The sequence below is a fragment of the Vanessa tameamea genome, chromosome 13 (assembly GCF_037043105.1).
Source record: "Vanessa tameamea isolate UH-Manoa-2023 chromosome 13, ilVanTame1 primary haplotype, whole genome shotgun sequence".
Lineage (NCBI taxonomy): Eukaryota > Metazoa > Arthropoda > Insecta > Lepidoptera > Nymphalidae > Vanessa > Vanessa tameamea.
Window position 1 is genome coordinate 10928120 of NC_087321.1, and position 24271 is coordinate 10952390.

The following is a 24271-nucleotide window of genomic DNA, read 5'->3' on the forward strand; positions in this document are numbered from 1 at the left end:
TACACGTTGATAGGGATACAAAAAATATATAGGGCAGCTAACATCGCCACGCACCTCCCCAACACACACACACATACGGAAATTAACTATCTATAATAATAAAAACTAGTTATGTACATAAATTGTGTTTACAATTCAAATTACACTTGCATAATATGTATGTGTGTTATGTTACTATTTAAAAAGGGTGTATCTTAAGCAAACAAGTTAACGATATTTTTATCAATTTCTTTATTTTAATCAAACGCTGCTTGATTAATTGAGTTTAATATCAATAAAATAAGAAAATTATTTACACAAATTTTATCAAAATACAAAAATAAAACACTGTCACATACACGTAGGTATTAACGATTTCTGAAGAGGTACTATAAATATACATGTTAGTCTTAGATAACCGTGATAGACTGCAAACAGGACTCGAGTCTCCAGACACACTTTGAGCTATAATAATGTCAAATCACTAAAATCTACCTTTGTAACTTTTATGTAAAATCTTATTTTACAACGAAATGAAAGAAAATGTGTACTATAAATCAACATGAAATAATACTTAGTTCAATTTCTCATCGGAAGGCGACATTCATACACGGCTATGACAACCACGATCATTTTATTTTTTATCTGTTATCACACATGTGAAACTAATTTAAAACGAAACAATTTATCCGACAAGAATAATAAAGAATTAACAACAAATAGTCTATTGTCATTCAAGTTTAAGTAGGTTAGTATAAAACATTAAAAACAATACAAGTTGTCTTTGGTAAGTAATAAAATGCGTCAGTGAATATTAACAAATGCTCTAAAGTGTTGTCAATTCTTAATTATTTAAAGTTAACAAATAAATGACGAATGAAAAACGAAACAAAAAAAAATGCGTAAATTAAGTACGCAACTTGGCAGATAATATAAAGCTTGAAGTCTTGAAATACGGAATGTGAAAAATTTGAAGAAAGTACATCTCTTCAAGTAATGGAAGGATAACAGTAATATTAAATTTTTGCCAGTTTGCTTTTATATTTTTTGACGTGATTCAATAAACATCCAAAGTGCACATAACAGCGAGTTTTTTATTACGGTATTGCCATTTTAAATTTATTATATGAAATTAAATTAAAAAAAAATACACATACACATTATTACCCGAACGCGGCGGAGTCTGAAAGGAGGGTAATTGTTTTTACTAGACCTTTGAAATTCAGCGAAAATTAAGACTGAAAGGGTACCATACAGCGTTTATTTCAAATTATACCATTATTTTATATATGTTATTGCGAAGACAAATAAATAAGTGGATAGTAATATATTACTTTGGTATTATGAATATTAATTGCACGCCCTTAATACAACAACATAATTACATAAAATAAGTTTTCCTATGTCATTGTATATTTTACCAACAATTTTGTATAAAAAAAAAAATAGTCGACCGAATTATGAAATTTTTAAATATCGAATACTCCTCAAACTCGATCACGTAAATACTCATTGGTATCTATGAAATCAACTGATCGTTGTTAGAGAAAAATTGGTTTAATTAATCTGTAGGTAGTACCCTGAATTAGAAAAAAAATATCTACTGATATGTCAATAGAGGAAAACCGATGTTAGTTACTGGCACCGTAAACAAATACACGAATAAAGAACACATACCATACATAGTAACATTAACAATACACAGTATATACTTTGATTTCTTATATAATTATATATGATATTTACATATTCAATCTTATTATATATGTGTCTATCAACCTGTACATTCAAATCATAAATTTATTTAAATATATATATATATGAAGAAGTTACATTTGTGTTTCGTTCTATATCTAATAAACATTAACATATAACTATCTATATATTGTACAAACCCTATGTTAAATGATAAATATATTATATTTACAATGGACTCCTTATTGAAATAAACAACTATTATGTTGTACCACATCATACTCAGAGCACATTGGAAATTTTTATATATCAATAGTTTTGTGGCCGAATGGGGAGCAATTATCAAACAATTCTAATAAAGAATGTAGATTAAACAAACGACAAAATGATACCAGTATAAAAAATAATGCATTCATTCTTAATTTACTGATTAGTGTGGTTGAGTGAAATACTAGGACACTAAAAGTCAAATATTAGCAAATCAAACAATATTATATGTTTAAATTTTGTACAATTTATGTATATTCACATATTGCTGTTTGGTTAAACCATTTAGAGTGATCGGCATATTATTGTTCATGAATGGTGACTAGTTACCATCAAAACCAATCGCTTGCAACAGCTTGTACGAATACTTATTGTAATAAATATTTTGCTTAAAAAAATTTTTATTTAATAATCTCCAATGTGCAATGGCTTATGTCAGAATAATTCAATGAAAGTATTTTATTTATCTAATGACTTGGTACATTTAATTGGTAAAAATACAATAAATATCTTAATATATTTACAAGAAAATAATTATAATTTAACATTTAAAAAATGTTAAACCTATATTGAATCTGTCCACGTGGTTATATTTTCAATAATAAATAACTTTTTATTAATAATTCAGGCATATTACTGTAATACAGTAGACATTCCAGTGTTGCCAGTCTTAATTTGTTTTCATAAGTAAATGTTACATTAAATGGGATTATATTTTTAAAAATTGCACATATACACAGTACACACGATTGATTACAAATATATTTTTTCAAACGCTTGATATTTTATTTTAAATCCACACACAAATTTATAAAATCTTTTTTTTTGCATTTTTGCGGACATTAAAATTACCATGTCATTTTTCAAACGTATATTTTTTTTAAAACGAAATCTAAGTACGAATCGTGAATTTATAAAATTCTATGAGATCTTGAGTCAATTTCACGTTACATTTATCATTTCTGGTTTAATAAAAAAAATATAAAAAAATAATTTTAATTCTTTTCTTGTTTTTATATAATTAATAATATTAACAAAATTTAAATTGTTCTTTTTTATGTATGCGAATGACCCTTTAATCCAACTACTCCATTAAGGATATTTAATTAATATTTTTTTTAGCTAGCAATATCAATTTGAAAATAAAGCCAAAAATTTTATATTTAGGACATTAGGTAGGCTATTTAAGCATTCAGATATTTTATCAAATATTGTATAACAGTTTAATTTTCAACTGAATGATGACTTTCACAAAATGATTAAATCTATATTATCAAATTTCAATACTATACACTAAATATGCGTTGCCTTTGACGCGTCATCGTGAGCACAAGATTTAATTTCTTAGGAACTGAAATAAAATAACTGCCTTATCTATGTCTGTCTACAATATATTTGGCACAAATTTATTTTTAAAATGTTCATTCTTGCTGCCAAATTAGTCTCAAATTTATTCATATAAATTTTTTTAAAAATAGCAGTCGGGGTTGATTTAATAAACATTTTTTGCGCGAAATTGAATCTCAGTTTTCTAAAATAAATTGAGGCAGATTTACGACTCAGTCAATTACAATCTCTAATCGTGATATATTCTTCCGAAATATTACACAGATCGATCAATCGACTCACATCGGTTCTAAAATATAATTACGTCATCACGAAATCACAACACTGGGGACTATTTACACAACGAATCCAGACTAAAAATTAAGCGTCTCGACGTCACAAATCGCTCACAAATATACATAAATATAAAACTCTAATTACACTTAACGGTTCTTACCTAAACACTTACAACGACACAATCACTCGGACGCCGACCGCGCGCCGGTCCGTCACACGGCCGTCGCACTCGCGCGGCCTCGGCGAACCTTGTGCGTAAGCGGGGGGAGGGAGGGGGCAGACAATCTTTGGAATCGCCGGAGCCGCCGGACGGCCCCGGAGTCGGGTCGATCGGTTTTAAACTGGCCTATTCCATAAATAGGGAGTCAAAAGTCAGCGCGGGCCGCGGCCGGCGCTCACACTGAGATCTCGTAGTTGCAGTCGTAGATGGAGGCGCGGTCGGGCGGGTCGGGCGGCGGCGCGCGCTCCAGCTGGTCCTGCACCTCGAGCGCGCGGATGAAGGAGAGCGGGCGCGCGGGGCGCGGGGCGGGCGGCGCGGCGTGCGAGGCGGGCGCGGCGCGGCGGCGCGCGTGCGGCGACGGCGCGGGCGGCGGCCGCTCGGCCCACAGGTACGTGCCGCGCTGCGGGGACGCGGCCAGCTCGCGCACGTCGTGCGGCGGCGCGGGCCCGGCCGCGTCACGCAGCAGCTCGCCCTCGGACAGGAAGCGGCGCTGAGGCGAGGCGCGCACGCCGATGAAGTCGGGCCGGCGCGGCTGCGTCGGCGTGCCGGGGTTGGACCTGTGCGCGGCGCTCACGTCAGGGGTTTAATCGCGCGAGCTCGTCCGAGCGCTCGCTATCGTTATCGTACGGCCTACGGACAGAAGGAGACGGGAGCTGCGGGGGGAAGCGTCCGGCGCCGCCGCCCCTCGACTCGCGTTCAGAACTTCTCTCGGCGGGCGGCCGAGACTAGTGCGCTACGATTTACGGTTGAACAATGTTCAGGCGTTGCAGATTTCGTTATCGAAAATCAATAGCTGTCGACGACAGAGTATCGGATCGAGATGTCTCTACTTCTAAGCCGTCACTATGGCGCTAATCGTGCCTAGGTGCTAGAGCAAGTATGCGGGCCGACTCGAGCTAAAATCCCAACATTGTTAAACCCGTAGCCGATAAGCGATTGATAGCAAACTAGTTCTGAACGTTGTGAGTCCAGGCGGCTAGCAGTTGCGGAGAGCATGCCAACGCCATGCCAACTGTACACTATACTACGCACAAACTACTGCAAGCTAGTCATCATATCGCTTTGTATCCTGGCGAATAAACTTTCCTTATCAGACAAACAATTTAAAATTACTATTGTTTGAACGCTGATCGTCTAAATTTCATTCTCGATATAATTACAATAGCTTAATTAATTTAGTTTCTAACCGAAGATCTATTTTCAATCTTCTCCAGGATACAAAATCGATAAAGCGCAGGCGTCAGAGAGACGAAAATAAAATGGCTGGTGAACTCGTAAAAAAGAAAAAAAAATTTTTTTAAATATACGTTTAAAGTGGAAGGACTCTTTCCCAGTATTATGTCATAATATAATATTTATCTAATGTTTCTATTTTAATCTGCTATTTAAAATAATTGAATTAAAAACTATTCTATCAGAAATATATAACTTGAAAAAGTTAGATAATATTGAATAGACTTCACCTTGCACAGGAGAATAATCTTCATTTTCTATATTTTATGTAAACTTATAAATCATAGTACAGAAGCTAGATATAACATTTCTTTAAGAAGCATTATATGAAAAATCTAATAAAAAAAAATAATCTACAAAATTGAAAAATCGCAGATAAAAATAGGCAAAACACCATGCCCGATAAGATGAAGGAAGAACAGAACAAAAATCCAAATAGGATTGATAGAGAATAGGGAAATAAGTTATCTGTGCCTATTACCCCAAATCTCTTGTCTATGGTCACATATAGACCGCAGATATGCGACGGTACCCGATACCAGCCATAGTATAGTGCGTCGCGCTACGCCCTCGCTCCACTTTGGAACAACAGCTTGCAAATAAAATAAAAAATACACATGTTTAATACAAATTTTGTGTAAATTCTGATCACAATATGAGATGCCAGATAATTTTTAATACAATTCATAAATTTCTCGAGTGTATTTCAGCAGGTGATACGATCGCACTTTATAGGCTAAAAGTAAATAAGTGTGTTGCATTCTACGTTACGTACATACAAAAAATATATAAGAGTAGAAACAGAATTTACACTTAGTGAGCCATCTGTTAATAAAATCAGAATAAATATACATATGTTATGCTATGCAAAACAATACATATATAAACAGTCATACAAATTATTTATTATGTAATTTTACTAAGAGATGGTACAATTATATGTGTTTACAAAACATGCCTTAATTCATAAAACCAAATATTGCACTTTGAGCTGAAATAAAAAAGTAAACATATTTTTTTACATATTATATTTTTTTAAAGCCTATCAAAAATCAAGTCTTGTTTTTATTATAATATTTGAATGACTTTTACAAATACAATATGCAAGGGAATATGAGGGTTGATGGATTATATCAGTCCACTGACTTAATTAAATAAGACTGACCTAGTGACGAAAATTACAAGAAACAATTGATCGTTCAACATGTTTTCAAAAACTTTCAATTAACATTATTTTTTATAGTATGCGTATGTCAAATCACGCAACCGAATTTTAAAGCGATCCCAACACTTTTGGGACGGGTGACAATGAAATCTACTATAGTAAACATTTCGGGTAGTTCACAAATAGCATCTTGTCATCAAAAAATAGTACGATATCATTCAATCACAGATTATTATTAAAAATAACTACTTTACAGATCATTCAGACACGAATTATCCGGAAGAAAAATTAACCTGCACTATAACCAGCATCAATAAAGATGGCGTGTTATATTGCTTTTAATATATTACTTTTTAATGCAAAAACGTACTAAGTAACTCAATTAAGAAATATTTAACTATTCTCGTACTCTCTTTTTTTTATAATTTACTATTTGAACATGTTAAATGCTTTAAACTAGGCTGTACACATTCAGCATGTAGCCGACATTATAATTATTATGGACTGTTAAATAAAAAAAAATATTCATCCGAATAATCATATGAAATTCCACATTCAAATTACATTATAAACAGTCAAAATCGATGGAGTCTTAATAAGAATACATTAACATCGACCAACCCACATATCAAAATAAAGACGAAACAAAACGCACACGCACACACAAACAGAAGCAAACACAAACGAGTTACCGTCGACACGTCGGCTTTATGCGTTAGGTCCATCTGCCGCGGTAAGCGGTAAATTCACTTATATCATTACACTTATATATTATACAATAACATATATTATCTACATTTTAGTATAATTTTGTTTTGTTGATTAAATTTTACTTGTGTTATGTTAACGTGTGTGTGGACTACGATGAATGTTGGATATATTTGACTTTGTTCAAGTGAAACTTCTGTAGTCTCAATGAGAGTGAAAATTTCAAGATCGAATAAGGATGCTGACATTTATGTATGATATATTTTTTTAAATTAATATGTGACGCAAAGTTTCACTTTAGTCAGGCTCACTGAATTGAATGCTCTTTTTATTTTAATTTATTTTATTGATATTAATATACACAATATTAAATATGTGAAGCACTATAATTTAGGCTTAGGCTGTTGTTTCCTGAGCTTCCTTTTGGTATAATATTCAGAAATGTATGGCATTAATGAGTGACTAGTGATTTGATAGAACGATTGCAAGGAAATTCGTTTCACGGTATCCAAAAATTTTATCGGATAGTTTACCGGTGATTTATTTAATAACTTGGTGAAAAATAATAGCAATCTTGAATCTACTGAATGAACAAAATGTATTGCATGTTTGCTTTTAGATAAGGTCGTGACAGTACACGTAAATATTTTAAATGAATTTGTAAAAAGTTGCCATTCGGTTTTTTTCACAGATGATAGTTTATAAGTCGATATTAAAAAATATGAATCAAAACCGATTAAGACTAAAACTCGATCACCATAGTGTTACAACATAGTGTTGTTTTGATGTCATGTTATTAAAAAAAACTGCCAATTACTTATTCATTTATAAGTTTGCTTATGCTTGGTCCTTCGAGCCGGACATCATAAGAAATTTTAGTCAGACTTTTAAATATTTATAATAAAAGTTTCCGTACAATTTAAACAAAGTATAAACAAACTTTGTTTTAATAACACATCCCGTTATTGTAAAAATTTGTCGCACTTGATTGTACAAAGACGACAGGCAATATAATTTAAATATAACTTTATTTTTTTTATTGACAACGGATTGTATTATTAACAAATGAAGCAATGTACACAGACGAGTATGTGATATACAACATATAAAGAAATAATTGTCGTTTTCCCAAAATTAATATACATGTCAATGAGGCAAAACATTTTACATGCAAATAAAGTTATCTAACACTCATTGAAATTAAACATATAAGCGATGCGTGTGGGTAGGGTATTTTTAGATTTTTGATGCGATGGGAAAAAGGCGATGAGGGAGAAACAATACCTAAACAGGAAGTCTTCTTTTTGATCGCCAATTATTCCAATAGAACATTTTTGAGCTAGCAACATTAAGCACATTGTCGAAGTTGAGAGTAGTGGACGCCCAACATTTATTATCATAATAGTTTACCATGTTATTAATACTGTAATATTGTTTAAAATGTAGACATGAGCGGGAATTCAAAGAAAGGGCACAATTTGGGGAAAATTATTTAAGGTTAGTTTTTATAACATAAGGAAAATTAAAGTTGTATTCCAATAAAGGTAGTTACTGATTATTTCAGTTTGACATGTATCATTTAAAAATCTTTAAATTCCCGCTCTCCCGACCCAAGATACATACCTCCTCACGGGGCTGCTGACAGCCAGAGGGGTCGGAACCCCTAACGCTTTGATCCTCTGCTGCATCGTCGGAGATGGCCGAGCTCCCCCATTCGAACCCGTGTCGTACCGGAGAGGTTCCATTACCACCCGGTACCCTGACGTCGTTGTGCCGCCGTGACTATCGAGAACAACATTCGATTTAGTGATTTGTAATGTCTTACACAATACATAAAATTAATTTTTTTGTCTAATTGTTTATAATATCATCAGGTAAATCTTTGGAGCAGATGGAATAGCTTCAAATATGAAAAATACTTAGTCTATAATATATATCTTAGATTAGGTATCCTTTACCTCGTATTCCTTGATAGCGGACTAAGCCTCGGATAGTGGTGCGGTCGAGGCGGCAGGTGGTGGTGCGGCTCGGCGGGCGGGAATAGGTTGGCGGCGGAGCCCCGACGCTGCAGAGGCGGCGGTGTGGGTTCGCAATCTGCTGACTGGGAGGCCCCCGGGCCCTCCAGCTCACCCTCGTGCTCCTCGCGACCAGGGGACAGCTGGGGAGTTGGCGGGCGATAGCGACACGTTAAGGGATAGGACGCGACACCGTTGTTACAACCAATTCATATAAGCTTATAAGTCAAATCGGATTATCATCGGTTTAAAATGTATATAGAAAATCCAGTTAGAAAACAATTTATATAAATATATTAGTGCATCATTATTTCTGCTGTAGCAAACTTAGATATTTTTTTTTTATGTTATAGGTGATGTTAAAGATAGTTTTAAGTGATGAATTTTTTGAAGTATTTGTTCATGTAAGTAACAAATAATATAATAATTATTTTCCTATTGAAGTAGGGATTGTAATTTAACCAAACGAATTATGTTCTAACATAAAAATTAAAAAAAAAAAAGTGTTCATTTACTCTCTACCTACAAAGACAGTCGTCCTCAATCTTTATTGAGACAAGCGTACAAAATATAGTCATAAATATATTTTAATAAGTGCACATTTATTATAACATTACTGTAAATAAATAAACGCTTATGTTCTGTAAAAGTAAAAATCGCATCAATATAAACGCTCTGGTACGTTACGTGTACTGTCAAAAAAAAAAAAAACGTTACATCAATTTAAAAAAAAAAGATTACAAAATATTTAAAATAAGAACAGAAGAGAGCCAGACATACCATGTCTTCAATTCACGATTTCGTCAAATGTTACGTGAATTGAAGGTATGTGATTGCTCTACAAGCATGATAACTATGTGACAATCTAGATGGTATTCGGGCAATTGATTTTCTATACAAGCATGATATTAAATGTTTTTAAAGCACTAGGTAACTAACTATGATACTTCTACTTTTTAAAATAATAATCTTCAATGGGATCGTGTAAGGGTAGAACCGTTTATTTTAATTTTAAAAGGATTTTATGCATCATTGTATTTTGGTTCACTTTGATTTCGATTTTGACTGCTATAATTAATATCCTAATATATTTTATACTGGCGACCCAACCCGGCTTCGAGCTGGTGCAATTTAGTAATAAAGAAATTTATATATCACTCAAGAACAATGTATTTTTTTAGAATTGGATTAATTAATAGGACGGACATTAATTCCGGAAATAAACCCCTACATACAACTAAACAAAATTTACCTTTAAATAATTATTATGATATATAAATACTATATGGCATATTTATATGCATAGGTAGTATAAATCGTCGCACTCTCATTGGTTCGAAAAAACGAGTATCATTGCTACGTCATCTACTCTGTTCCTATTATATTTAAAAACAATACGAAATAATAAAACTAACATCTCTAGGTTTTCATTAATCTAGATTTCACTTACAATGTTCTGAGAACACCCTTGGAACGTGCAGATATTTTATTATTAGTAAAGAAGTAGCAATACATTTAAGTTTTTAATTTAAACGTAATTACATTTTCTCCAAGTACACTTCCACATGTAAATAAATAACTTTTAATAATTTAACAGGCGATTTCTGAAATATTTACACTACAATACTTCTTAAGTATTTTGTCCCGATTTCAGGCGTGAGTGAGCCAATGGATCATTGTGACTGTATTGTTTTGAAAATTTGTAATAACAAAGCCAAGAGCCATAATTTTTTTTTATAAGTCAATCAAGCGAAATATTTTTTGCAATTAAACATTCATACATACATAAACATAATCTCCTAAAATGATGTCCATCTTTTTGGTCTTGCATGAATCGGATAGTTAATTGTTTAGAATTTTTTTGCTAACGCTCCTTCGCTCGAGAACTATCAACAACTTTGACAATTCCTTTCTCATAGTTCGAACAGTTTTTCAGAAAACGCCTGTTAATATTATAATGATATTGACACACCCAGGGATTGTATTCATTATAAATTTGAAAATCATATTAAATTTTAAATAAATTCAAGATCTGAATGAGAAATTTATCACAATTGTTGTGCAATGAATATATTTTTATGCGGATTATGTTAAATTACACTTAATATGATCTTTATTTATAATATAAGCACTGTTTTCTGTTGTTTAAAGCATTTATATAAAAATATTACCATGAAACTTTATATAGTTGTTCATTATATTTAAACGTGTCTATATATATATAAATTAATTCAAAAATTGTTTACAGAAAACAGTACCATAATTTACTAACACCACACAAAAATATCATTACGAGCTAAGGAACTAGTGTTGTCGGAATATATTATTTAAGTGAAACTGTTTTGCGCGCGTTGATAATCAAATTTTAACGTACAGCTAAGCAACGTTTTTATATGCAACGTCTGAGTGAAAATTTTCCGACACAAAACCGTTTCACTTCTATGACTTGTACTGATCGTCTCAAAGCATCGATATTCCGACGACACCCGGCACTCGCTAGTCAGTCGTGTCTGGCTCTCACCTTGTTGTAGTGCGCGTGCGCGCCGAGCGGGCGGTGCGCGGAGCCGTTGTCCGCGGTGTAGGTCTTTACCTGCGCGTGCGCGTGCGCGTGCGGCGCGTCCGCGATCGTGGAGATGGCGGCGCCGCTCGTGCCGCGACGCTTCTTGCCGCCCTTGTAGATGTACTTCGACGGGCGGACCAGGCTGGAACGGTCGGGTACACGGATTACGTCAGTGCTCTGTGTGCGGGTTATTTTGTGCGTGCGTTGTGTGTTTTAAATGAATGATTTGTCTTGGAGCTATTAAGTTAGCGGGCTAGGTCGATAAAATACTAGTTCACTAAAAATCTAAGCATCCTAAATGAAAAAACAAGTGGATTTTAGATACATTTATTAATTATCATCATTGATTTGATATTCGAAAGAAGAAGACTGAGCTGCGTCTAACAATGCACCGCTTGAACTTTTATAAGCCATTTTCTTAATGCAATTTTCTAAATATATTGTCATGTTAATACAGTCGAGCTCAAGACTACTGATGTATATATTCATCAAGTCACAGATAACCTTTACAAATTAATAAAAGCGTCCTCACCTAGGATACTGCGGTCCAAATTGCGTATAGCAGCAGTTGTACCAGCAGCCCTTCGAGAAGGGGTTGTATCCGCCTGTGAACTTGCCCGTCACCTGCTCGTTGGTGGTGCGCCCGCGCGACACCAGCACCATGTGGAAGCCCGTCAGACCGAATATGGGGATCGCGAGTAGTGCGATTATACCCATTATTACCATACTGATATAATGTTTAGGATCTTATCCATTACAAATATATTTAACTTTGCTCTTAATAAGAACGTGAAGGTGGGATGTGTGCAAGCTTTAAGGTATGTACACACAACACACCATTTCTCTTAGACATTGGCGTTGTAAAGAAATATTACCATTCCTGAACCGTTAATGTCAATCATGTTTACCCTTGTGTCCGTAATTATAACCAAAATAAAAGCTTCTTAATTCAGACACATGATATGTTACAAGATTAAACTAAATATAGATAGCCGCCAATGGACGGATCGGAACCTATATTCTTCTACAAAACTAATTCTTAGCAGAGCATTAAAATAATTCAAAATGTCTACGGAATTTTGCTACAGCACACTAAAAAATAAAATTGTGTATTTATAGTTTATTAGCGAGATATCAAAATTTCGTAAAGTTTATAAAGGATACGATACAATAGGCTCGACCTGTGTGAGCGTCTTGTTGTTATTCATGATGTAGTAAAGACTGAGACCAAATATGCTCAGCATGTGTATGGACAGCGATATTAGGAAGAAGAAAAAGAACCTGTAGTTCCGCCGTCCTATACAATTGTTCACCCACGGACAGTGGTGGTCGAAAGTCTGGAATTAGAAAAAAATCATACAATTAAAAAAAATCCAATGTCACATAAGTTATATATCGATATAAATTGCATACCTCGCATTTTTTTTCATTATTGACTAAGGCATTGATAAATTTTATAAAAAAAAACGGTCAAGTGCGAATCGAACTCTCTTGATAGGGTTTTGTATATTATTATATAATAAAAACTTTATAATATAAAAAGTGCATCTTAACGCTTGACACGAATGCATAGACTGATATATGATATAAATATTTGTAAATAAAAGAAAAACTATTTATATATTATTATTATTATTATAAGTCATAAATGTTCTAAGCGAAAATAAATGTAATCACACCGAGAATTACAGTTATAATCCAATTAATACTATTATAACCACACGATACCAATCCTGACAAAATGAAGATACATACGGTCAGATGAAGAAAAAAATTGTAAACTTTTTACAACCAAATTTGATCGATTAATATATTTCCACACACATTGCGGACCGGTAGTAACCCAAGACGATGCAAAAAAAGTCAATTCGAATAAAAACTATTTTGATTAGATTTGAATAAACAAAAATATTTTATCTGTATTTTACGCAATAAACAAGGTCACTTAGCAAGTTTAAATCTTTTATAAAACTTCTACGGCTTCTTTACTTCAATTCGCTTATGAAGTACCTCTGAATAGGGTACCAACTTTGAAAGTACTTACTAAACTAAACCAAGGAAACCCGCACGCTCATTAAACAATCAAATTGAAGAGGATGTACTTAAACATAAAATGAACTATACGGTCAAAGTTTAAAAGATTTTTTTTTACCAAAACTTCGACGAGGTCTCGCATTGAGATTGCGACTCGTAACATAATATATTAAAGTATTAATATACTAAATATAAAATCTTTAATTATACAAATCATCTGTAATTTTGTAGTCTGGACTCCTAAATATTTTTTTTTACGTTTTGGTTTTCTTGATGGTTTAAATTGGTGCTACGATTGGCAAGTAAATAAAATTCTTATTTTACCCAGACGATGTTGGGACATTAACACAAATTACAGTGCATCCGGTTATAAATATTGATAGACTACAAAACGGAAGCGTGTCAAAAGAACGTTTATTATTTGTAGACACGATGTGAAAATGTAGCCTATTCCAAACACGACAAAAAAAAACAACGGACAAAAGCAAAGTAAACAACATTTGACATCGAATTGGCGCAATTTCATTGGTCGAGTGCCTAAACAATCTATGATATTTATCATGGATTTGCGAAAAAATGGCGTTTAGAACGTCATCGACAGGGCCGGATCTACCATATGGCTTTTTGGGCTTCAGCCCAGGTCCCCGGGTATTTAAGAGGGCCCTAGCAGCCAAAGTCAAGTCAAAGTCAAAAATAGACTATAATGCGAAAGAATCCATAACTTTATTAAATTAAACTGATCATATGGTTTGCAGCCCTGCGAGTCCTGCAATTAATCAAACCCATTCAATTAATTTAATTCATGTCTACGTTCAGATATGTCTTAGTTGGACCCCTAAGTAGTGGCCCAGGGCCCCCTAAACTTACGGTCCGGCCCTGGTCATCGATGCTGATATCGGAACTTTGGAAGTAAAATTAAAGCTTACATAAGTATTTAAGTGGAATATTGTTTATTACAAATAAAGATATATTCATCAAGAACTTTTAGTAGTGCACAACAAACGTGAGCTATTAGCATATTCCATGAAACACGTAAATTTAAGATTTGTTCATCTTTATTTAATTTGAATATAAAACTGACGTATCGATGTTATAAGGCACCCCTCTCATTTCCCAACTCTAAAATAAAGGGTTCAGTTACCATGTTCAAAGAAACAACTCGCATTAAAATCAAAATCAAAATATTCTTTATTCAGGTAGACTCATAAAAGGACTTTTGAATCGCCATGTTACACTGTTGAATTAAATGTAAAGCTACCACCGGTTCAGAAAGTATTTGCTACCGAGAAGAACCGGCAAGATACTCAGTAGTTACTCTTATCCAGCATTTTAATTACAGAGTATTTAAGTAGACAACAATTTTTATTTATTGCCTTGAAGTCAATAAATACTAAGTTCACGCTTTTGAATATAATATAGTACTGAGTAATATGCCTTATTTTTCAATGATTTTTTGGTATGAGATATAAATTTTTTAGTATACGAGTTGGCCAATAATATAATATCATCTCCTACATTTGCCGAGCCACAACAATTCTATATATATAGTAGAATTCGTTCTTGCGTTAACTTAGGGTATCGAGTTCAAAACTCAGAAATCCAGTTCTTTTTAGTTTTCAAACCCATTAAACACGAGTACGTATGAAAACTCATTCATAATTAAATAAAAAAAATTAAAGGGGGTATTACGAATAATAATAAATAGTCATGAGAAAACTACTATCTATAAATGCGGCTGATGTACTTTCAAATGTAAATTCATCAACCGGTTATGGAGAAGCGTGATGTTGACATCTCAAACTTTCTCTTAAAGAGAGCCCAACAATCGCTAGTAGGAAATTACTTATTAGTTATTTATATTCAAAACCATTGACTTAGATTAGATTAAATTAAAAATGGAATTGTGATTATCTATGCGTTGATAACAAATTAAATAATTCGATAAAATTACATGATAATTTTTTTTTTTGAGGAATTCCTAGAGCACGACCATTTGATATAATACGATCTTCTACATATATACGTAAACATCTTACTTCTATACAGTGGTTGCACACGGAGCAGTGGGAGCACCGCGGCGGTCGGTAGAACTTGCACGTGACGCACCATTTCATGCGCACCGTTATGCCGTTTATTTCCACGCTGCGGTACAGCGGCGCTCGGAAGTCATCCTCACGGTCCTCGTCAGGTGGAGCTGGGGACCAGATTAATAGTAATATTTAATGGCCATAACATTATCTCTTCCAGTCATATAAATGGTCTCTGTTACCGCATCACGTCTAAGCCACTCAAAATATTGATTTGTAGTAGAAGTATTTGGAACTTTCTGAACCTTATTAAAGACAGATTATGTTTAATAAACTATATCTTCTATGTTCTGTTTCTCTACATCGGATTTACACAGAGCAACTCACCGCCGTAAATATGGTTAGAGCAATTTACAAAAACTTAAACTAAGGACATAGAATGCTACCTTGTGGTACACCTCATATTAACTCGGACCAGTTTGAAATAGTCGACACGAATTGTCTGCGTTTAAGGTAGAATACAGGAAGCCATTTCAGAGTAGATGGAGCAACCTTCAAATGTTCGAATAAAACTAGGAGAAACTCGTGATTTACGGTATTAAAAGCGTTAGAAAAATCAATTAAATACATATACTAGTTATTTAAGCTAATTTTATTCGTGTTTTGTTTTACTATAATTATCATCATTGTAATTTTTGTTACTGCGTTTTTAGCAAGTGGCGCAAATGCCTCCCTGTCCTGAGCATCCACTTAGCATAAAGGTTCAATGAATTGGCAAAAAAAATACACAAATTATTTTGTATCAAGAAACTGATTGTGGTCAATGAAGTTTATATATATAAATTAAAACCAACAAATCCAATGCTGTAGCCTAGTCCGACTTATTGTAGCATTGTCAAAAACCTTGACTAATAAAATGAACTTTTTCATATCTCAGTTAAATTTTTCATTGCGACATTATTTTTTTCTTGTTTTAACCTGATTACGCTCGAATGACTGTGCGTTATTGAATAGAACTTGATGATTAATATTATTATTTACTTCTAGAATAGCAGTCCTATTACTAATTATGTTATCCTGTTCATTTGATCAGCTTGAATAAGATACTCATATACTAATATTGCCGTACTGGTGTGTACGCTTGTCATTGATGCACGTATCAGTGAGTATAACCTACACTATAAAAACGTGTACGTTTAATATGTATACAATAAGTGTATCTACTAAATTAATAAATAAAACATTAACTTAAGATCGCGGATGCAAGCCTATTACGTTCCGCTTAAATTTCATATGGTGAATTTTCTTAATGAGAAATTCAGCGGTGAAGGAAAACATCGATACAGAACCTGTCTACGATGGAAGATATTCTGTCAAATGTGTATGTGTATCACGAATGGAGAACCGTATAACTCGAAACGGTCCCTTATGAGGAGAGGAAGTCTCTGCTTAGTTATGGGACATTTACGAGATGGACATTTACTTTTTAACTTTATAAAATTCATAAGTGAATAGTATCTTTATCAACGTACAAAATAAATATAATACGATATTACATTCATTTGCAATTTAATAAATCACTAAAATAAATAAATATTTACCGCATAAAACGAGGACAAACTATGAGGCCTACTAGAATTAAGACAAAAAATAATCGTATATTGCACACATAAGGCTTATAATATCTTGTGACATGTTAAGCGTTTATTTACGGTACGGTGCGCTATAATGAAATCAAGATGCAAATGTGATTCTTGCAATTTACTAAATCAATAACTACTACATGTTGAACAAGAGTTTCAATTGCACTCGACTGAGCCTCCGTCCGATCGTGCTTCCTACTCGAGCGTTACGTACAAAATCAACAGTGTAATAGCTTTGACAGTCGAAAATCACCTTTGCTGTCACAAGCAGTCGCAGACATTGATTTACAAGATTCAAATATGGTAAACTAGTGGTCGCCCGCGTCTTTTTTCATGTTTTAGAGATGGTAGTCGGGTGTTAAGCATAAAAAGCCTATATCTCTCTTCGAAGTTCAAGCTTAATTTCATTGGTTTGGCCGTGAAAGAGCAACAGACAGACAGAGTTACTTTCGCATTTAAAATATTAGTATAGATTAGTACCGTATTTGGATTCCAATGAGAAAAACCGACAAAAAATAGTAGACAATTATCCAACGAATGAATTAGGTAGGTACGTTAATTAAATACAATTAAATTATTATACATTGTTATGATCATTGTAAACGTAAATGTGTTTGTTAATTTTGTCCTTTTTAAACGCAGCATTGAAGGAATGGATTGAGGTAAATAAAGAAATAATTAATTAGTTGATTATATCATTAAATAAATTAACAATTAAAGTCAAGACAAACATCTTCATTTAATAGTTCTATATCAAAAAACCTACCACTAGTTCGGATAGAAATACCTTAGGCCTAAAAAAATCAAATGACAGAAACACTATATTTTATATACATAGATATTTTGGAAAAATTGTCGGCTTTGTCTATAGCAAGGTGCGGGTGGACTACACTCAAAATATTCCCTATTCAAGTAGGCTTATAAAATCACTTTTGAATCGTCATGTTACTGTGTTCAATTAATAGTAAAACCATCACCGGTTCGAAAAGTAGATTCTACCTAAAACCGGCCAGGAACTCCGATATGACTTTTTACCACTAATTTCTTGGAAAAATCTAGCAGAATAAATATATTTAATTTATTTCCCATCGTAATTCCATCGTTACATTTGGTCGTCGTTGCTCAACCTTACCAAATCAAAAGTTCCTCAATTATACTATTTCAAATGAATAGATTAATACGTTACTTTAATTATAGTAAGACATTTCATAATGCCACTGGGAGCTGTAATTACACTACACTAACTCAATCGACCTTCAAACCGGAACACAGCAAAACAATGTACCGCTATTTTATAGATACAGAAAAACTTATGAATTGATAATTTTTTGAACGACGTTTCAAACGAATGATTATGAGATGAAAAGAATGTAAAATTGCTAAAGCTAATCAATTCAGGAAGTTTTTCACCTGTTTGCCAAACAATTTTCAATTTATTTTCTTGATGTCTACTATCGAGCCTATTTGTTATTAATAAAAATAAAAAAAAACAGCAATAGGAGAAAAAACAAATGTTCGAAACATAAAAATACATAAGTATTTTTCAATATGGTGTATCGTTGTGGTCGAATTTCGGTCGATGTCCGAACAATTGTTTTCTTAAGCAACTTGTTACAATTTAATCTCGTAAAAAACAAAACACTTATTACAAATCTTTACTAAAATTTACAGTGTTCTTCCATTAGGTCTTTACGTGTTGATAATAGTCAATACGATGTATCTTGCTTCAACACACAAATACCTTTTTTATCCTATTGTAGTATCATATTAATTTTACCTTGACTATTTTGATTTACAAGAAACCTTTTAGTGATACAATACAAGCATAGGACGACGCAAATTGCACGCGTAAAGTAAAAATAATTCAAACCGAACGAAACGCAATTTTTATTTCTATCGATATTATACCTTATAGCGCCGGCTCGCCGCTTCACGTTCGACAAAAAATACATAATTGAGTTTTCAGCGTATGTCGCTCTAACTATGACCTGTATGCCTGACCTGTGTATGACATTATTTATTTGTCTTGATACGTTAAAAAAATCCAGTGTAACTACAAGCACAAGGGACATAACATCTTAGTTTCCAAATATGGCGGATCATTTGCGGTTAAAGGAATAGTACATTTTTATGTCATAATATATATTAATACTTGGTTGTAGGGCTTTGAGCAAGCCTGTCTGGGTAGGTACCACCCACTCATCAGATATTCTACAGCCAAACAGCAATATTTAGTATTGTCGTGTTCCGGTTTAAAGGGTGAGTGAGCCAGTGTAACTAACAGGCACAAGGGAAATAACATCTTAGTTGCCAAGATTGGTGGTGCATTGGTGATGTAAGGAATGGTTATTTATATCTTACAGCGCCATTGTCTATGGGCGGTGGTGATCATCATAATCAGGTGGCCCATTTGCTCGATTTAATAAATTAGAACATCGGAGATGATCTCACTTAAAACATCGCTTACTTCTTAATGCCCACTACATCATGGAGAGAAGTACGCAATCTCTTTACAGATGTGACTGTAATGATAATCAGTCAGGCGAGTCATTGCCTTATATATAAAAGGCAATCAATTGGACGAGATAATGAATAATAAGCACTCAAATTATAATTACTTTACCCCGGATGAGATAATGGCGGCAAGTATTTTGTCGTTGAATCGAAATTACGAATTTATGTTAACGAGGTAAGTTTAATTGATTTTACTCCGCAAAAAATATCAAAGTGGATTCTTTTATACTATAATTAAAAGACCAAATGAGCTCACTCAACCTTCAAAATGGAACACAACACTACTAAGTATTTCTGCTTGGCGGTAGAATGTATTGGGTGGTACCTACCCCGACGGATAACCGCTAAAACGGAAGACAAGTCGCGGGCGAAAATTAGTATTTTATATAAACCGAGACTACAGTGTCATAAAGTTCTACGTTTATATGACTTCAATTGTATCGAGAACAATACCCACAATATATATTTTCATAAAATCAAATAAAAAATATAAATTCGAATAGACCTATTAATAATATTTTACATTTTCATCAAAGTTATAATTTCTATCAACGTTCTAGTTTTTCGCGTCGTTTTGGCAAACAAAAGACGTGACAGACGACGCTTTAGAAATCGTTGTAATAATATCAAAGGTCAAGTGTTTGCAGGAGCTATTTAAAAATTTATTTACTAGTTCCATTGAAATTTAATATCCTTGGTACTCCTAGAAAATAGTTTTAATAAACAAATAATTGCGAAACCCATTCGTCTGCGTAATTAATATCTCGACGCTATTCTCCCAAGTTTGTAATGCTGGATTCATTTCAGTACGATTAAGTCTTGATAAAACCTTAGTCATTTTATATCGTACTGTTCTTGTTACCATCTGTTAAAAAAAGGTACATAAAATAATGGGCCCGGATCGTATCTGAATAATGCTTACAAAAATTAAGGTTTAGTGGCATTTCAAGCAATGTTGCCAGGTTTTTTTTGGCATGTTTGGCGTTCAATAGACGCGCTTGCAAATATTCACCTAAGCGGTCAGTCCGGCTTTAAAGTTTTTTTGACAGTATACGTATTATGATCATGGTTTTGCGGGCAACATATCCGACCTTATTTAATGCTGATTCCGCCTTTTGTATTTTAAAGCTTAACTAACCTAATTGCAATGCATTTCGGGCATTAGCCAAATATAAATTAAAGATAATATATATGCTTTTGTTTCAATCGCAGCAAGCAATTGCAAAATAATCATCAATAGAAAGAATTATAAGATCATATCTTTCTAGATTTATTTAATGTTATATATAACCTAACGCGTAACTTTATAGTTTAATAAGTGACTTATAAAGCGGCTCGACGTGGTTAATCCGGCCCTGTTGCCGATACAAAACTTATGCAATGAAGATTTCAAATGGATAAGTATTATTAACAATATTTAAAGCCAGCTGACCATCGTTAATTCGCACGGGTAGAATAAAGGTCGACATAAAACTATACTGAAGGACGTCATCGGGTGTCGCGGGCGTACGTTTAGCAACTCGCCCAGATTCATTACAATTGGACGAACCGTTCAGCAAAGTATAGAGAACGAACATACAGAAAAAGATCATTTTATTTATTAATATAATACAAATGAGAGTTATATTTAAAGTACTTCTTAAAACAGGTTATCGTGTGTTATATTATGGACATTTCACTAGTTGATCATGTTCAATCAGAAACAGAGAATCTTGCCTGAATAGCTCAAACTCATTAGAGACCCTAACACCAAACAGAACAATTGATTTATTTTTTTGTCATATTGAGTTAAATTTTCGGCTTATTTATTATAGTAAGACAATTATTACGCTTATCCCATGTTTTGCCATACGTCTGGTAACTTCAAAACCCTAAAACTTTAAAATGTGAATCTTTTGAAGCGGCACAAACGAAATCTAAAAATTCTATTGGTTTCTATGATTATATTATTCTTTTTAAAAAAATCGAAATTTGCAAGTATCTGTGCCATATCCTAATTTCAGACTAATCATAATAATAATAATATATGTTAATTGGTTTACAATATGTTACATATATAAAAGAGACCCTGAAATCGGAGACCCCATTTCAGGGGACAGCAGCTTCCCAATAAGTGCTTAAATAACATTAATTACACTTTTAGGTTAACAAAGAATAATTTCTTATTTAACCTCTTCAATCTGTAATCTAATGAACAATAAAAATATATATTTTATATTTAATAAAATTGATCATCTGTTACGCAATGGGAAAATCGTTAACATTATGGAATGATACTTCATAAAGCGATAATGTCATAACTGGTTTTACTAATGATAGATAATTTATATTATATATGGGTAAATATAAAGTGATATTTATTATACCTATCTATATTTATTATACCTATCTATATATATTATATAAGCATTCGTGTAGGCAGTGAACTCTCTCTGCCTATCTCCTTATTATTACATATTACTCATATTATGTTATAAATAACATTACAATATCATCTGTACAATCAAAACTACGATAAATGACCCATTGGTTTAGCTAGTACCTAGTTTGTAATGCTTGCAATATCCCAAAATCTTGGTTTCTAACTTTGGACCAGATCAAATAAGTTTCTTAGTTTATGGTAAGACTTTTTAGTGGCCTGCTCTAGATCTGGTAGTGTTATGTTTCGAATATAATATATCATTCTGTACCTGATCTCTCATTGCCATTTCAATCTGTTACTGTGAGAAACTACAAGTAAAAGAAATATTATACTCTGAAGAGCCTTAATTTACTCATGCATTTTTAATTAATTAATTATAATTTGATTATTTATTATTAAATTATGTTTTCTTGATTTAAAAATTAAATTTATATTAAATTAAATTATATAAATGAACTATATAATTTCATGCACCTATTAAATATAAAAAATGTCTTGTTTTGTAATTACTTATGATTAATTTATAAATGGAAACTGTTTTGGTTTAAGAATTGTTTTATATTTTTTTATTTTATTGTAATTATTTCACTGTTTGTTTCCTGTACACTAAATAAATAAATAAATATGGACAGAAATACATGGGTAATATAACTGCAAATATCTCTTGCACAATAACTGGTTAAGATTGATCAAGGGGGAATAAATATAAACATAGAAACCACTCTTTATCAATCTATATATCACATTTTGTACATGTAAGTGGACCTTACAACAATTAATCTATATAAGTAATTGTTGATTACAACAAAGTAATTGTAAAAATATATCTCACCTTTTGGTATAACTCCCGGGTCCATGAAAGTGGCCAGTGTAAAATTGGCCAAAACAAAAAACGTTATGACACCTTGGTATGCAGGAATCCATGGGTGCTTGTGGAGATAATACTGGCAGCTGTAAAAAAGTAAATAAAAAACTTAAATAAAAGAAAAGAGTAATACTTAACATATGAATCTATTTATATGAGCTGTATCTTCAAAATAATAATGATAATATTAAAACACCTTTACAATGCAAATCATGCATTTAAATATTCAATTTACTTTTATCATAGGAACTCCGTAAGTGAACTGACAAATGGAAAACTCACTAACACACAATATGTTTACCTTAAGGAAATTTATTATGGTTTTAAAAAATTGGAAATAAAATTGCAATAATTGTAAACTAGATACAGGCATAAATACTAATACTTTTTGAATGTAAATTTGGTACAAAATGTAAAAGACTTGAAATGTTTACATAAATTTGTTTATATATTTTAGACAATAAACAAATCCATAAGAGGTGCTTAAAAACATTTATATATGAATAAATTGTAAGAAATAATTCTGAGAAATTAATTGTTTCTATATGATTCACTCATTGAGTCAAGCCTTTTGTTTACACAAACTTGGTTGTAGTGAACATTAATGGGAAGGGATAAATCATGAATCGAAATACAAATTCCGATAGGAATATTAAGTACTTTGTGGTGTAAATAATGACTGCCTCAACACAACCGATGATCACTAGTATTCAAAGAGCTTTAATCATTTAGTTGATGAAAGATAAATGTATACAGAATGTCATACAGGGCATAAGTAGTCCCGGGGTAAAAATAGAAGTAATTCTAAAATCTTATGTGAAAGTTGTCAAATCAAAGTGAATTCGCATCCGATCGACATTAATGTATACTTACGGAAAATAAAAAAACAGAGACGTCGTGCCCAAAAGTAAAGTCCAGGCGAATGTCGCAGGGATGTATCTCGTTTTGAGGTCGCATTTGGGCATATTGTGTCAATTTTATTTCCCTAAAAACGAATTATCTTGATTTTATTCACTATAGACCAACATGGCCGCGCCTATTAATGTGACAACCAGAAACTGTGTGGCATATATGACTTTGACAGTCTGCTATTAACCTATTTGAGTTAATTAAATTAACATATATTAACAACATAAATGATTATGGGAATGTAGTATATTATTTAGCAACATTTTATATTAATCTTAACCTATTTTAATTTAAAATAAAACTTCGTAACAAACATTCTCTTTTTTTAAATAGAGGACGCCACTATGTATCTAAAAATTGTTCTTTTTTTAATCAAGTTTCCTTAATATAAT

General features: G+C 32.8%; 1 protein-coding gene across 2 annotated transcripts; it reads right to left on the reverse strand.

Annotated features, from left to right (window-relative positions):
- Window positions 1–212: 212 nt before the first annotated feature.
- On the reverse strand, window positions 213–24042 carry Zdhhc8 (Zinc finger DHHC-type containing 8). 2 transcript variants are annotated; one of them, XM_064216607.1, is made up of 9 exons: window positions 23844–24042; window positions 22938–23056; window positions 15536–15693; window positions 12630–12802; window positions 11998–12192; window positions 11427–11607; window positions 8849–9048; window positions 8514–8672; window positions 213–4341 (listed from the first exon to the last, which is right to left on the reverse strand). In XM_064216607.1, exons 1-9 carry the CDS (start codon window positions 23933–23935, stop codon window positions 3960–3962), a joined length of 1659 nt encoding a protein of 552 aa, XP_064072677.1. In that variant the 5' UTR covers window positions 23936–24042; the 3' UTR covers window positions 213–3959. The 2 variants fall into 2 exon arrangements, with proteins under 2 accessions (XP_064072677.1, XP_026496082.1); XM_026640297.2 differs by having other exon boundaries at window positions 4234–4414; window positions 23844–24041.
- Window positions 24043–24271: the final 229 nt, after the last annotated feature.

Bases quoted from the DNA above. Each gene is read 5' to 3' on its own strand.
- Zdhhc8 (XM_064216607.1), bottom strand. From the start codon at position 23,935: ATGCCCAAATGCGACCTCAAAACGAGATACATCCCTGCGACATTCGCC. The intron at 15,694-22,937 runs GTGAGATATATT...TCTGGTCCCCAG, and splicing joins CCCGGGAGTTATACCAAAAG to CTCCACCTGACGAGGACCGT. The intron at 9,049-11,426 runs GTGAGAGCCAGA...CCAACTCCCCAG, and splicing joins CGCACGCGCACTACAACAAG to CTGTCCCCTGGTCGCGAGGA.